Here is a 16,593-nt window from a genome sequence, read left to right on the forward strand (position 1 = left end):
CTGAGAGTTCAAGTATTTGTAAATCAATGGACAGGGGCATGTTTTTATTATCAGCTGGATACCCTGAAAAGAATGGTGCAAACGTTTTATTTTAAATAGTCAGCCCTTTACTGTAGGAAAAGTTAACCTCCACAGATCTAATTAAACTGGTGCTGACATTTTTCTATGTCAACCTTCCCACATTCAAGGATGTAAAATTTTTTCCAGAATTACTCTATGGAATGCTCTCACCCAAAGGAAATGAAGATCACAAAATCATTCTACTCACCATTAGATAGGTGATAATCACACACACACACACACACACACACACACACACACACACACACACACACACACACACACACACACACACACACACACACACACACACACACACACACACACACACACACACACACACACACACACACACACACACACACACACTGTAAAGGTAGCTACTCTAGTTAAGACAGTTCTTCACCTTAACCAAGGAGTCCGTAACCCTATCAAAGTAACTTCCTCACAGTATAATACCACATTGAAAACTCATGTTTACACAAGGATCAAACTGCTCAGTTATTTAAAAAAATCTGGCTGATATTTTCATTCCATTTATAATGATGCCTTTCAAAAATCATTTTATTGCTGAGCAGTGGTAGCTCCCACCTGAAATCCTAGCTACTCAGGAGGCTAAGATCTGAGGATGGCAGTTCAAAGCCAGCCTGGCCAAAAATGTCTGTGAGACTCTTATCTCCAATTAATCAGCAAAAAGCTAGAAGTAGAGCTGTGGCTCAAATGGTAAAGTACTAGCCTTGAGCAAAAGAAGCTCAGGGATAGAGCCCCAGGCCCTAGGTTCAAGCACTAGGACTGGCATGCATACCAAAATAATCATTTTATTTATTAAAAGCAATTATTGAGAAGAACTAAAAGGCCACTCTTTACACGCCCTTTGAACTCCCCAGAAATAGTATGCATAAATGTATGTGTATATAAATTCTTGTTGCTATAATGAACATATAGCGACTTGTATTACAATTCATACTTCTTGCTCTGTTATCAAGCTATTTGTAAGTAGAGAGCATTTTTTAATCTCTGGAGTTCACATCTCCTCTGCTTCACTTGTGCCTTGAAGGAGGTTAAATTCAGAGCATTTCCAACTAGACATGAGCAACGGGCTGCCAGACAACTAGCCCTGCCTCCAAACCATGCCTCTGTCTTCCTAGCATGCTGTCCGTGGAGACACAGAGTCCAGACAAGATGCTGTTACAAAGCATTTCATTACAAAGGAAATTAAATTCTCAGGTCTACCACCTGGTTCTAAAGTGGATATGCAAATCAAGATAAGCGAAGTAACCAATGAGGGAGGGGAGAGAGGAGAGGGAAAACCTCCATCACTCTGTGTTTCTGTGCTCCTGCGCTGGACCTGTTAACAGGACTGAGTAATGGGGATACCGAGGCCCAGGACACGGGGTGCTCTGCTCCGTGGGAGTCCCCAGCTCCCATGTAAGTTCTACTTACGCAACTCTTAGCGTCTCTAGTCTCCAAAGGGAGCGTGCGTGAACAGATACAGCTCCACCTTCATAATGGACAGTTCTGTTGAAACAAAAAGATGTCCAAGTTTTGAGCTTAACAGGTTTCACTTGTTTGAAACTGAGAGACACACAGCCAGCTCCCTGTTCAATGTGGGCTTTTAAAAATATTTTTTTATTGTTATTAAGGTGTGGTACAGAGGGCTACCATTTCCTCAGTCCGTCAAGGAGCATACTTCTTTTTTTTTTTTTTTGACAATGTCACTCCTTCTTTTACTTCCTTCCCATTTCCCCTTCCCATTCCTGCCTACAAGTTATACAGGCCATTTTCTATATAGTTTATACTGCGTTTGTTCATCCTTCCTCCCTCCCTTTCTGCCCCCCCCTTCACTCCCCCAGAATAAAAGAACAAACCAACCGGATGCCAATGGCTTACGCCTGTAATCTTAGCTACTCAGGAGGCTGAGATCTGAGGATCATGGTTCAAAGCCAGCCCTGGCAGGAAAGTCTCTGAGACTCTTATCTCCAATAAACCACAAGTGGTGCTGTGGCTCAAGAGGTAGAGCGCTTGCCTTGAGCTGAATTGCTGAGGGACAGTGCCCAGGCCCAGAGATCATGCCCCATGGCCAACAAAGGAAAAAAAAAAAAAAAAGCAAAAACAAATACCACCACCACCACCAGCAACCAAAAGAGAAAAAAACAAAATCACATTGACTTTTTGGCAGAGTACCAAAATAGTGTTACAAATATTGGGGAAAAGAAGATAACTGGACATTGTTATTATTTTAAACAAAACTTTAAAAAATTCCAATTCACAAATCAGAAAAAGTCAAAATGACTACAATTCCACTGAATGGAAGTTAAATACATACATACATACATACATCTATATATATATATATATATATATATATATATATATATATATATATATATATATGTACACCTGTGTGAGCTCATTCTGTAAGACTGGAGAAATGTCAGCCTTCGGGCTATAAAGTCATGTCTGTATCACGTGTTATGCTTTAATACGACATATCACATTAAGGAACTCACACTTGAAGCTCACCACATAAAATTCCCTGAAGAGGTTGTCTAAGGTTATTTTTCTATAATACAAATTGGTCTTGCTATATCATGAATTTGACTTCTCGTAGCTTTTATCATATTGTCCAACGAGAAAAAAGGAGTTAACTATTTTAGAAATGGGGGCTATGAAATATAGTCTGGGTCTTATCTTGGCTGTGGAGCCACCTGTTTTCTCAGTAAAAAGCAGGCATTCTGACAGCCAGGAGAGTTCATCTTTAAAAATCTGAGGCCCAGAAAAGACTACATTAGCATACTAATAAAAGCACAAATCCTTACAAGCTCCTCAGGGCTGACAGCGCCATAAAATTTTATAGGATACACAATTCCAATTAGAGGCCTCTGAGTATAGAATCATCTCATAAAACACATTAGCAATTTTACAAAATGGACACTGTGAAGAGACCCCTGCACACACAGACCAGGCCACATGGGCCATGCCAGGAGAAATCTTCTCCAGATGATGTCATAGTGATGAGGTCACTATCTGAGGGGAGGGCAAGGAAGCAAGAAGTGGAAGCCACCTGCTATCCTAGCTACTCAGGAGGCTGAGATCTGGAGGTTTGTGGCTTGAGGTCAGCCTGGGCAACAAAATAACACTAGAGATCCTTCATTTTTTTCAACTTAATTTTCAGTGAGTTCTCGTGCACTGCAGAAATCCTCATCTCCTTTGAAAAATCATCAGGAGTTGTGTTTTTTTTTTTTAAATAAGATACTTTATTAAATATCTAGCTAATAGGAATCACTATTTTTTATTTCAAAGCCAAAATGTACTGCAGCCAAATGCTACTCTTGAGTATATGAAGAACATAATTGATATCACCCACCACACATCCACCAGGCTAAAGAAAAAACAATCTATGATCATGCCAAATATAAAACTTCTCAGCCAAGTACAAACAGAGAGGAGCTTCCTCAACTTGATAAAGAATATCAATAAAAAATAAATAAAAACCCATAGCTAGGAAGGGAGGGAGGGAGGGGATGGTAGGGAGAAAACAATGGAGGGGGCAACAATGTTCAAGAGGAAGTGTACTCATTACCCCACTCATGTAACTGTAACCCTCTGTATAGAATCTTTACAATAAAAAAATTAAAAAAAAAAACCCATAGCTAATGTACTCATGATTTCCTACCAACACCATTGATATTAGGAAAAGACAAGAGCCGTCCCCCACACCATAATCAAGAATGGATTCGAAGTTGAATCTAATGCAAGAAGGAAATTCCAATTATACATATTAGGATAAAAGAACCAAAAACACCTTTGTAAATAAGAGTGTCAATCCTCATCCCCTTAAAATCAACCATAATGCTTACAAACTCCTAAAACTCATCATCCATTATCTGATACTGCTCATATGAAAAGTCAAATGCTTCCAGATTTCCAGTGATAAATAACAAGTCATTAGGATTAATCATCTATCTAAGCACCAAACATCAAAATACCTTGCATAAATCTAACAAAAAGTATGTATAAATTCTACATGATGAACGATATAAAACAGGAGTGAAAAGAAATCAAAGAAGAGGTAAATAAATGGAGACATGTCCCATATGTACAGAAGACATGCCTCAATATGCTAACAAACTTGGTTTAAACTTTTAAAGCAACCCCAATCAAAGTCCTGCAATTATTTTGTGGACTCCAACGGGGTGAACACTGCTTATTATGGATCTACACTAATGAAGGCAGTGTGTGACAGGCAAGAGAACAGATAAATAGATCAATGCAAGAAAACAGATCGCCCAGGAACAGAGCCACATGAAGAACATCAGTTGCTCATTGAAGACTAGCAAAGGCAACTTCAAACCTGGATATTCAAAGATAAAGAACCCAGACAGACCTTATCCTCTTCACCACAAAGAGGAGGAAGGATGTCTTCCTTGATCATTGTAGAACACATAAGAATTGCTCTAGAATCTTCTTTAGGTAGTGGCCGAGGGGAATATCACATCTGTAAAAGGGCTTTGACGTTCATGTGGGAGCATAAACCGTGTCTCTGTCTCTGCCAGACTGAGCAACTGTGAATGCATTATTACAGCAAGCCCATTTCGTGACTTAGCAATTATTTACAATCACAGCTCCTTAAATCACCATCATACCGAAAGGGCCATGGAGGTAAAAGCACTGCCATGCATACCTATAGCCGGCTCATACCTTGGTTTTTGCCTACTAAGTCACATTCTAGAAGTAAATGTAGCTGGTAGTGTCAGGAAGGATGACTTAATTACCCTCTACTTGAGACTAACGAGACAGGGCAGATCTATGCCGAGAGCAACACCTGGCGAGGTGAAGGAGACAAGTTCTTTCTGTCTCTGTCTTTTTATGTCTGTCTCTCATTCATTCTCGCTCTCTCTTTCTAATCACATCTGTGCTTTATTTTTCTCCATTACTGTTATCTAATAATTTTACCTCTGGGTACACGGGACTTTGGGTATTACTTAAACACGCACACACATTTGTGTTTTTATTGTCAAACATTCCAATGAGAACGTAATCTTCCAATAACCTGCATAGCTTTTAAATGAATCAAGCTGGACATACCCTATGTAGTCAAGATATTTTTAACATAAAAATACAGCCTTATAAACAATGACTGTCTAATATTGTTCACCAGATCACAGATCCCAAGTAATATTTCCCTAATCTTCCCCCTTTTAAGGTTTATCAGGTTGCTTGGGCTAGCTCAGTATAGAGTCTTATCTAGCAGGTGTGAGGCCATGGGTTCAATCTACAGTACCACAGAAATTAAGTAGACTGAAATGCTTTAACTTAACGGTATCATATACTTGATTCAGATAGTGCATGTTTAATCTATAAATAAGAATATATATGCACATAAATATCCTTATTAACATTTTATTAAGTCCCTATAAAATTATAGATGGAAATAGTGAAATCTGTTGAGAGATAAAAATCTTAAACAGAAAATATTCCCCATAAACAGTACATCATGCATGAGAGGAAAAAAAAAAAGCCTTTATAACCAAAAGCATCTGGCATGCAATTTTGTTTTGCTTGTGTTTGTAATAAGATCTCACAGTGCAGTCCAGGCTGCCTTCAAATTCATCCTCATCCTGCGTTGGCCTCCTGCATAGTGTATTACACGCACGCACCACTAGACCCAGCTGAGAATCTAGTTTTTAAAATACCATGTCGCATCTGATAAATTCCAAACTGACTTTCTCTGCTGCTAGCCAGGTTGTAGAACCCAAAAGTTTCTAACTTAACCCTTCTCCTCGAAAAATCTCAGTAAGCTTAAAATAATAATGATGTTATACTTCACATCAGCATTCAGCCAAAGTCATCTCACAGATGGGACAGGGAGTATGGGGACAAAAATCTATCTCTTCTCCAATCACTTCTCCTTAAGTGCTTTCCAAGAGTCTGTCTAACATTCTTCGCAGGGAGGAAGAGGAGGCAGCCACCTAGGCATAAACACCCCACCGTGACAAGGAAGTTAGAGAAAGACCTATTAGTATCTAAAATTACCAAGCTCTTTTCTGAGGAGCAGTTTCCATAACAACAATTATAGTTATGCATATTGAACACCTGTCAGTGGACTCGCTCCGGCAGGGACGGTGGGTAACCGCACAGAGGAAGCAGAGCACCGACGAGCAAAAGATGCCCACGCTTCTCCCAAGGAAGTGTCACCACTGGCCACTGACTTAATCATTTCCACTACTTCAGATAATAGAGTTGATCTGATTCTGATTGTTCTGTGTTAATCATAATTAACGGGTACCTCCAGAATTTCAGCAGAGTTTGAGGCAAAAGAAACATGGACATATTTTCCTGGAACCTCTACAACTTTTAAATCAATGTTCAAATATTCAAATATATGTATGTATGCATATATATGTATATATATTTCAAGATATCTTTACTTCCTTTCATAATGACCCCTGACAGGTTAGAGGTCATCTTTACAGATTCTCACAAACAGGCTGATCTCAATGGAAGACACCCTGCCCATAGGCCCAGTGGTCTTTGGCTTTTGAAGTTCCTTAAGGAACAGGCAATGGTTTAGAGGGAAGAAAGAGCAAAAGGTTTCAAAGTCTATGTGAGCCAGGCTCAGTGGCTCTTGCCAGCAATCCTAGCCACTCAAGAGGCTGAGATGTAAGGGTCAGGTTCAAAACCAGCCAGGTCAGGCACATCTGTGAGACTCTTATCTCCAATCTCCAAAATAACCTGGAGGTAGACTGTGGCTCCAGTAGCTGAGCACTAGCCTTGAACAAAGAAGCTCAGAGACAAACAACACCCATAGCCCGAGTTCAAGCCCCAGGATTGGCACCAAAAAAAAAAAGTCTAGGTCATGATATTAACAAGACCAGAAATAATCAAGTACTCCATGCACTAAAAATATAAAGAATTATCCTATCTGGCCAATAGATACATGAAGAAATGCTCAACTTCTCTAGCCATAAAAGAAATGCAAATCAGGGGCTGGGAAGGTGGCTCAGTGGTAGAGTGCTTGCCTTGCATGCCTGAGGCCCTGGGTTCGATTCCTCAGCACCACATAAGCAAAAAGAAAAAAGCCAGAAGTGGCGCTGTGGCTCAAGTGGTAGAGTGCTAGCCTTGAGCTGAAGAGCTGAGGGACAGCACCCATGCCCAGAGTTCAAGCCCCACGACTGGACCAAAAAAAAAAAAAAAAACAAATCAAAACAACATTGAGATACCACCTCACCCCAGTTAGAATGGCTAGAATCAAGAATTCTAATAACAACAGATGCTGGAGGGGATGTGGACAGAAGGAACCTTACTGCATTGTTGGTGGGAGTGTAAACTTGTTCAACCACTTTGGAAAGCAGTATGGAGGTTCCTCAAAAGACTCCACATACAGCTCCCCTATGACCCAGCAATCCTACTTTGGGGCATTTACCCAAATGATCACAAACAAGACCACACTAAAGCTACCAGCACAACTATGTTTATTGCAGCATTATTTACCATAGCTAAGATATGGAACCAACCCAGATTCCCCTCAGTAGATGAATGGATCAAGAAAATGTGGTATATATACACAATGGAATTCTATGCCTCCATCAGAAAGAATGACATTGCCCCATTTGTTAGGAAATGGAAAGACTTGGAAAAAATGATATTAAGTGAAGTAAGCCAGGCCCAAAGAAACATAGGTCCCATGGTTTCCCTTATTTGCAATATCTAGTATATGTCTGAGTCAAGCAGAAAAGGTCAGATAATTTGATGTTAGGGAAATGAACCCCAAGATAAGTATTCAAATGTTTTTTTTCCTTTCATGCGATTATTTCTAACATATTTATGAGTATATCTTTGTTGCTTTGTATGTCCCTTCCCCACAGTATAACCCCTGCTTTCACTGTATTTGATGTCAGTATAATTTGTGGAGGAGAAGGGAAAAAACAAATCATTTAAATAGGGATACTGGTGGACACATTGCAACAAAGAGATGTACAAATCGTTATGCCGAAAAATGAACTTTACTACTTTGGTTGGGGGGGGGGCCACAGGGGGAGGGAGGGAGGATTGGGTGGCAGGGTAGAGGGAATGGGAAGGGATGGGAAGGGGAAACAAAGGAGGAGGCACAATGCTTGATAAGAAATGTACTCATTATCTTTCCCATGTAATTGTAACCCCTCTGTACAGTATTTTCACAATAAAAAAAAAGAATTATCCTATCGTTTTGTGCAAATGATCACTGAATCCCAATATGTAATCAAGACAAATAGAATTCTTCTTTGCAAAGAAAGTGTCCTTCTGGCAGCTCCAGGCTGCCTATTCCTGACTCGTTTTCTCCCTTCAGCCACAATCTGCCGTCCACGTTCATCTCATTTCATCACATGGATGTGCTATAAAAAAGGAACACAGACGGAAACTTGCTGCCACCAGTATCTTGAGACAGTCCCAGGAGGTTCGGCTGGACACAGGCCGGGACTGGATCGAGAGAGAAACGGTCAGCATTACAGCGTGACAGGTCCCAGGGTGGATGGCCGGACAGGGGTGCAGTCTGCAAACATCTGTGAAATCCCCCCTCGCTTTCTCCGCAGCAGTGGCCAGCTTAGCTCCAGGCTCTCTCGGACCTCCTTGGGCCTCTCTTCCAGCAAAGCCCAAGCCCTTTGCTGTCCACACACGAGCCCTGCAGCCCGCAGACCCTCCTGTCCTCCCTGGCTCCATGAGGCCTGTTCGGTCTCAGTAATGATGTTGATGGTGACAGCCACTATCGTACCCCATGCACCGCTCCTGTCACCTGGATTAAATACAAGCTGCTCATTTTGTCAGCATTCTGCACAACACCCCCACAGACTAGAAGGTGACAATTGAGCTGTACTTCACAGAGGGTGACAAGAACAGTGGAAAGTAATGATGTCCCCTGAGGAGCTACAAAGCTAATCCGTCTAGCCTAGGGTTTGGCCTTCCCAACCACCGATCGCTAGCGGCCTTGAGGGAAGACCCAGAAGCGCTCCAGGGAGGCCTGGATGAAGGAATTCAGGGACCCTGGAGTGGAAGATGCTGTTCTAGGCCTGTACAAGCTCTGTGCTGGGGCACTGGGAAAACCCACGCTCCCTACCCTGGGCTCCCATGGCTAACCACACAGGCTCTCCACCCTCCTGCATCCTCCTGACCGGCCTGCATTCACCTGACTAGCCTGACCCCCACCTGACTGTCCTGCCCCCACGTGACCATCCTGCCCACAAGGACCCCTCCCCATCCCATCTGGTCCTTGAATCCTTATGTCAGGTGAACTATCCCTCTCCTAACACATGTTCTATCATCATCATCATCATTATTGTTGCTGTTGTTGTTTGCAAGTACTGGAGCTTGAACTCAGGGCCATGTGCTCTCTCACTTGGCTTTTTCTTGCAAGACTGGCATTCTACCACTTGAGCCACACCTCCACTTCCAGCTCTGTGCTGGCTACTTGGAGATAAGTGTCTCTTGGATTTATCTAGGTTGGCTTCGAACCTTGATCCCCAAATCTCAGCCTCCTGAGTAGCCAGGATTACAGGTGTACCCATTAGGAAAAATCCTAATGGGTTTTTCTTGACTCAAGACTCTTCAATTTTAAGCCTGTGTCCTGTCACAGCTGCAGGGATCCCACTCAGCTGGGGCAATGGTGCTGACCAAGGAAGCTGATAGATTCTCTCTCGCCTGGAAGCTGCACTTCCCTCCCTCCCTCCCTTCATCCCTCTTTTCCTCCCTCCCTCTATCCCTCCCTCCCTCCCTCCATCCTTCCCTCCATCCCTCCATCCATCCCTCCATCCATCCCTCCATCCTTCCATACCTCCCTCCATCCCTCCATCTCTCCATCTCTCCATCCATCCCTCTATCCATCCCTCCATCCTTCCATCCCTCCATCCCTCCCTCCATCTCTCCATCCATCCCTCCCTCTATCCCTCCATCCTCCATGCTTCCATCCCTCCATCTTCCAGGTGGGAACTGCAACTCCCAGAATGCACTGCTCTGCTGCGCATCAGCTCCTACATTTAGCCTGTGTTTGGAATTCATTCCCCAACAGGCTGCTCTTGACAGCCCCTTTCTCTTTGAACCATCAATCCCTTCCCCCCAGGACATTGAAAGCAGCGTTTTTAGCTCTGGAAGTTTCTCCAGGCTCTGCATTCTGTGCGTCACCATACACAGATCTGCCTGGTCAGAGCAAAGTCCTGAGACCAGCTTTCAGAGCACCTGGCTCACGCTAAGATACTTAAATGGCTATTAATTTCCTTAACACTCTCCTTATGTCTTCTTCTTAAATTACAGTAATAAATATTTATTAAACAAGCTACCCAAGCGTCCATATCAATGTTATGAGAAGTGCTGGGTAAAAGATTTAAAGACACATCACAAACCACAGAGACAGACTTTGCTGCCATCTCTCATAGATGTGTTTGGTTTACCGTGTTCCTTGACTCGTTTGTGAGGGGCGGCAGGAGCACGCAAATCATCACAAGTGTTTTTACTGTTTTAAAATCAGTGCACTTTCAAATAGAGGCTGACAATTTTCGTCCTGTCCCCAGAACTATGAACAGGAGAGAGGTATTGTATCGGGAAGTGGTCGACTTCATCACCTGTCAACACGTGGGAGGTAATTGAAAAGGGCCCTGACATTTTACACAATTCCATAACTCTGCTCCTGAGGCCGAGTTTGAAATTAAACCCTGGAGAAGGCGAATTCATCAACACTAATGAACACTCAATGACATTTTAAGCAGTTTAAGTTCATGCGCTCGCTCCGCCCACTCCTTTCATTTGGTGCAATGCTTCTGAATGTGTTTTAGTGATACAAAAAAAAATGTCCAGTGAGAAAAACACATGGGGGAAAAAAAAACAACAAACCAAACTCTTCCTGAGAAACCAAGCAATGGCTCCCTTCAGTGGGCAGATCAATGACTGCGTAGACCTGTTGTGATGCCAGTGTCCTGACAGACAAATTCTTAGCCAAGTAAAATTCCATCAAGACAGAGTGAGCGTGCATCAGTTACACCAACCCCAGCACCAGGTGCAGGGCTTGGGTACCTACCTCCTCTGCTCTTCCCCGTGCTCTCCAGAGGGGACAGTGAGGCACTCGTCCATGTGGCCATGGAGCAGCCGGAGGACATCGCCACCGATGAGGTACCCTGCAAGGATCAAGGTCACAATGGTCAGGCTGATGGCCAGATGCACCAAGGGGGCCGATGATGCACTTTTATACATGGAACGTCAGTGCTGGCCAAGGTCACAGGAGTCAATGGTACAGGCAGGACATGCTAAGGCCCAGCCACACAAACCTCACCATTACGTGCACGCACACACACACACACACACACACACACCGTGACACCCTATCAAAAGTGAGAAGAATGCAGCTACTGCATAAACAATCCAACTGCATAAACATCACTGGGGTGCAGCCATCAGACACAAGCCTGGATGATGAACTTACACTGACTTTGATTGGCCTAATGAATGATAGATGCCCAGAGGCCAAGAAATGAAAGGAACACAACCCTTAGGGGGTTACCACTGGAGAGGAGGCAAAAAAGCTCACGCTGATAGCACCAAAATAAAGATAAACCTCAGTCCCAGCTTCCCTTGAAGAGAGATTCCTTAAACGCCATGATCGCTTGCGCTACAAAAGCTCACTCATCAGCAAGCAGCTCATGACCACAATCCCAAAGGTGATCAGTGTGTGCACTGAGGACGGAGTCTTCCAATGAGAGAGGAGGATTTTACCTTGGGCAGCTTCGCTTCCTGAGCTGATGGGGGCCACGCTCCACAGAGTCTGCTGGAAGGCGGCATCCACGTGCAAGCCGGTGCCGTAGGACAAGTGCTGAGAACAGGCAAGGGAGGATGGCGGGTGAGTCCCACCGGCAAGCCAACCTGCCCTGGCATGCTCCCAAATGCCCACACCACACAACTCCTTCCACTTGGTCATTCGAAACTCAAAAACACCAGCAGGGAAAGAAAACGATTGAAGCTCCCTTTTGATCTCAGACACATACACCAACAACAAACACTCTTATTTGCCAAAAAGAGACTATATGTTTGTCTTTTTTTTTTTTTTTGGGTCCGGTCGTGGGGCCTGAACTCTGGGCCTGGGTGCTGTCCCTCAGCTCTTCAGCTCAGGGCTAGTGCTCTACCACTTGAGCCACAGTGCCACTTCCGGCTTTTTTTCTTTTTGCTTATATGGTGCTGAGAAATCGAACCCAGGGCCTCATACATGCAAGGCAAGCGCTCTACCACTGAGCCACCTTCCCAGCCCTATATGTTTGTCTTAAGGCATGTTGATGGAAAAAAATGTTACAGAAGGTAGGCACTTGACATTATAATGGTGACAGTTTATAATGGTGACAGTTTGTTGACCACGGAGCCAGTGTCTTCATTTGATGACGCATACAGAAACTGTTCACTGCAATATGACATCACAGACAGTAGATGGCAGTATCTCCTAATAGCTGCCTAAAAATAGGGTGATTAAACCTCCTTCAGCTCTCAAAACTATTATTTCAGGTTGTCCTTAAAAAATAGAACTGCGTTCACAAAATGTAATATTTAATACGTGTCAGGAATATAGATATTACTTACTAAATGTTAAGCAAGGGAAGTGGCACTGTGGCTCAGGTTGTAGAGCACTCGCCTTGAGCTGAAGGACAGCGCCCAGACCCACAGTTCAAGACAAAAATAAATAAATAAATAAATAAATAAATAAATAAATAAATAAATAAATATATAAATATATAAATATATAAATGTTAACCAAGGCTGGGCACGGTGCCTCATACCCATTCAGGAAACTGACATCTGAGGATGGTGGTTCAAAGCCAATTTGGGGAGACAAATCCTACAGACTCTTATTGCTAATTAAACAGCAAAATGCTGGAAGCAGAGCTGTGGCTCAAGTGGTAGAGGGCTAGCCTTGAATAAAAAGCTAACAGATACATCACAAGCCCTGAGTTCAAGCCCCAGTAGGGGCAGAATGTGTGTGTGTGTGTGTGTGTGTGTGTGTGTGTGTGTGTGTGTGTGTGTGTGTGTGTGTGTGTGTGTGTGTGTGTGTGTGTGCGCGCACACACACACTAAAAACCAAGTTATAACTATAGCAAAATGCCTCGATTACTCATCACTCCTTGGCTGCCTTTAAAATTTCCAAACTATCTGGGCACCAGTGGCTCACACCTGTCATCCTAGCTACTCAGGAGGCTGAGATCTGAGGATCATGGTTCAAAGCCAGCCCAGGCAGGCAAAGTCCATGAGATTCTTATCTCCAATAAACCACTCAGAAAACCAGAAGTGGTGCTGTGGCTCAAATGGTAGAGTGCTAGCCTTGAGCTGAAGAGTTGAGGGACAGTGCCCAGGCCCACAGTTCAAGCCCCACGACTGACCAAAATAAAGTGAAAAAATTCCAAACTCTACCTGCCCACGCCTTCTCTGTAGCTATCATCCTTGGCCCTGCAGTGTCTCATGATTTTAACCCTATCAGACATGCCCTGGGACTCTGATCTTCCTAGGAAATGAAGACCCGCCAACCACAGCTGGACACAGACACCCAAGGGAACACCACAGACCCATAAGCAACACAGGGGCTCCTTTACCAAAATACAAGCCCTCCACATCACTGAGTCCTTCGCACCCTCAAGAAGAAAATCAAAGGCATTGATGGGGGCATTGCGACACACTCATAATTACCTAGTCGCCTTCCAGGCGAACCATTGGACTTAGCAGTCAGTCCTCCACACCTCCCCTTGACCACCACTGGCCGCTGCTTCCATACAAACGCCCATTCTCATACTTGATCCCATGCTTTTACTGACCTTAATTTTTTAATGTGTTCCAGTTATTTTCACTGTTTACAAGCTAATCGTATCTGTTCTGCTTCCACAAACCAGAAAAACATATTTCCTTCACAACAATTAACACCTGGTATCATTATTTGGTTCATTTTCCTTTCTGGTGATTTATCTAACTCGGGTCCCCACCTGTGGGCCCAACGTCTACCATGCTGTTCCGTACAGAAACAGGCAGAGAAGCCAATTAAACCTCCAAAAACAAAAGAGCACAAGTTAAAAAAAAAAGTTTTAAGTTACACCATAAATATTTCTGCCTCAGCGACTTAATAAAAGATCTCATACCACCTATATGTGTATAGATATGAAACATCTATCTATCTATATATATATATATATAAGATATAGACACACATGTGTGTATCTATTGCTTACATACACACGCGTGTGTGAATATTTAAGATGTAAGATATAGATTTTTTTTCCCCAGGGCTGAGGACCGAACCCAGGGCCTTGCGCGTGCCGGGCGGGCGCCCTTCCACTGGGCTAAACCCCCAGCCCCAAGATACAGATTTTTTGAAAACCATCTGCAGCCCAGCATCGGTGGCTCACACCTGTAATCCTAGCTACTCGGGAGGCTAAAATCTGAGGATCCAAAGCCAGCCCAGGGAAGAAAGTCTGTAAGACTCTTATCTCCAATTAGCCACTAAAGAGCTGGAAGTGGAGCTGTGGATCAAGTGGTAGAACACTAGCCTTGCACAAAAAAGCTCATGGACAGTGCCCTGAGTTCAAGCCCCAAGACATGCGCATGCATGCATGCACACGCACGTGTGCGCACACACACACACATACACACACACACAATCAAAAATCTATCTGAAGATAACTCAAAACTCTAAGGCTTTCCTTTTATCTCAGCTTTGAAGCCAAATTAAACCTCAGTTGATACCACACTACGTAGAGAACCCTTGGTTAATTCATGATGGATTCACTGATCCATACAGGGCTAAGCAGCAACAGAATGCCTCTCCACCCTGGGGGAAGAGATGAAATACAGGCACAACACACCACAGGGCCACGCATTCCAAGTGTTCTGTGAGCTATGTTAAAAACGGGGCAAGAATTCTAAGAGCACGTGTGTCGCCAAACAGGGCTGGAACCACGCTCATGTCCACAGTCCTGGTGCCTATTCCATGGGAGAGATGGGGCTTCTGACTCAAGCTGGAGGGGGCCCATGGGTCACTCGACCTGGGCCTCCGCCATGGGATGCGCCATCTCCAAACCTGTTCATGCAAATGCTGGACTTGGGTATACTGGCTCAACATGGGACTGTGCTACGAGTAAATCTGTTAAAGCACACTAGAGGCTTGGTACACTAGCCTGGTAGGATGTCTGGCGTTAATCCATACCTCACAAACCTCATCATTCATGGGCTGTAGGCTGGGACCCCTTGAGTCTAATCAGCTCTAGTATGGGGAATGTAGCGAACAGAAGACCAGAAGGCAGAAATAGGAGAACACAGAGTGCAGGGGACGGACAGTCTCTTCTTTGAGCATCCACTTCAAACTACAGATGAAGGCTGGACCTGATCAAGGACCTTTTGCTGGAGCAAGGAGCTATCACAGTGCAGAAAGGAATGAGGGGGTGGAGGAGATAAAATGCAATTTCCCCATCAGACCCAAGCCTAAAGAGGAACCATGCATACGCAGAGCTATACAGTCATGAAGTTCCTTAAGACAGTATGACAGTCACAGAGAACTATCTAAGTAATGTGCACTCTTCAAAGGAAAATATTCTCCGGGTATAACGACTTCGCATGCTTCCACTTAACTTTGCTGCTTGAACAGCAAGTAGAAATCCAAGACAGAACAGCTTCGAGTCAGGCCTGCAGTATTAAATATTCACATTATGGCAACAGCCTCAATCTCTGAAACCGAGATGAGCTATATCCTGAAAGCCAAAAGAGATGACGGCTGAGGTTGAAAGCAGAAATCAGCCTTGGGCTGAAAAAAAGTAAGCACCATGGAATTTACTCGCTAATCAGGAAGGGTCAACCAATATGGCTGGGCTCCGGGGACTGATTTGCTACCTGGTGTCAGCTATAACCTCATGATAGTGACTTTCAAGCTTCCCTATCCACAAATCATCTGATCTGTCCAATCCTGTCCAAAAATAATACACTCAAGTCGGGTATCATTGGCTCACCCCTGTAATCCTCGCTACTCAGGAGGCTGAGATCTGAGGATCATGGTTCAAAGCCAGCCTGGGCAGGAAAACCCATGAGACTCTTATCTCCAATTAACCACCAGAAAATCAGAAGTGGCGCTGTGGCTCAAGCGGTAGAGTGCTAGCCTTGAACTGAAGAGATCAGGAACAGCGCCCAGGCCCAGAGTTCAAGCCCCACAACCAACAGTAGTAGTAGTAGTAGTAGTAGTAGTAGTAGTAATACACTCAAGAGGAGTGGTGTGGGGCCAGTGAAAGAGGGGCTAAACCAAAAGCTCTGTTTTAGTTAATCATACACACACACACACACACACACACACACACACACATACACACACACACACACACACACACACACACACGTCAGAAACAGAAGTAATGGGACAGGAATTCCTAACCTGATGCCCACAAAGTTGTATTTCAATACTTTCCATTTCCTTTGGAACCCTATGTATTTCCTTTATCCATGACTATGGTGAGGGCAAAATGCTTCGCCAGACTGCCAGCGGATCTCATCTCTAAATTC

At 43.8% G+C, this 16,593-nt stretch overlaps 1 protein-coding gene across 1 annotated transcript in view; it reads right to left on the minus strand.

Moving 5' to 3' along the window:
- Nucleotides 1-16,593, minus strand: part of Ryr2 (ryanodine receptor 2) — a 427,229-nt gene that overhangs the window by 231,556 nt on the left and 179,080 nt on the right. The window contains exons 9-11 of the mRNA XM_069990607.1: nucleotides 11,797-11,893; nucleotides 11,105-11,201; nucleotides 1,504-1,578 (exon numbers count right to left, since the gene is read on the minus strand). Coding sequence (XP_069846708.1) covers nucleotides 1,504-1,578; nucleotides 11,105-11,201; nucleotides 11,797-11,893 — 269 coding nt within the window. The remainder of the gene's footprint in view (nucleotides 1-1,503; nucleotides 1,579-11,104; nucleotides 11,202-11,796; nucleotides 11,894-16,593) is intronic.

This window comes from Dipodomys merriami, unplaced genomic scaffold, assembly GCF_024711535.1.
Source record: "Dipodomys merriami isolate MVZ:Mamm:240054 unplaced genomic scaffold, mDipMer1.0.p SCAF_4, whole genome shotgun sequence".
Classification (NCBI taxonomy): Eukaryota; Metazoa; Chordata; class Mammalia; order Rodentia; family Heteromyidae; genus Dipodomys; species Dipodomys merriami.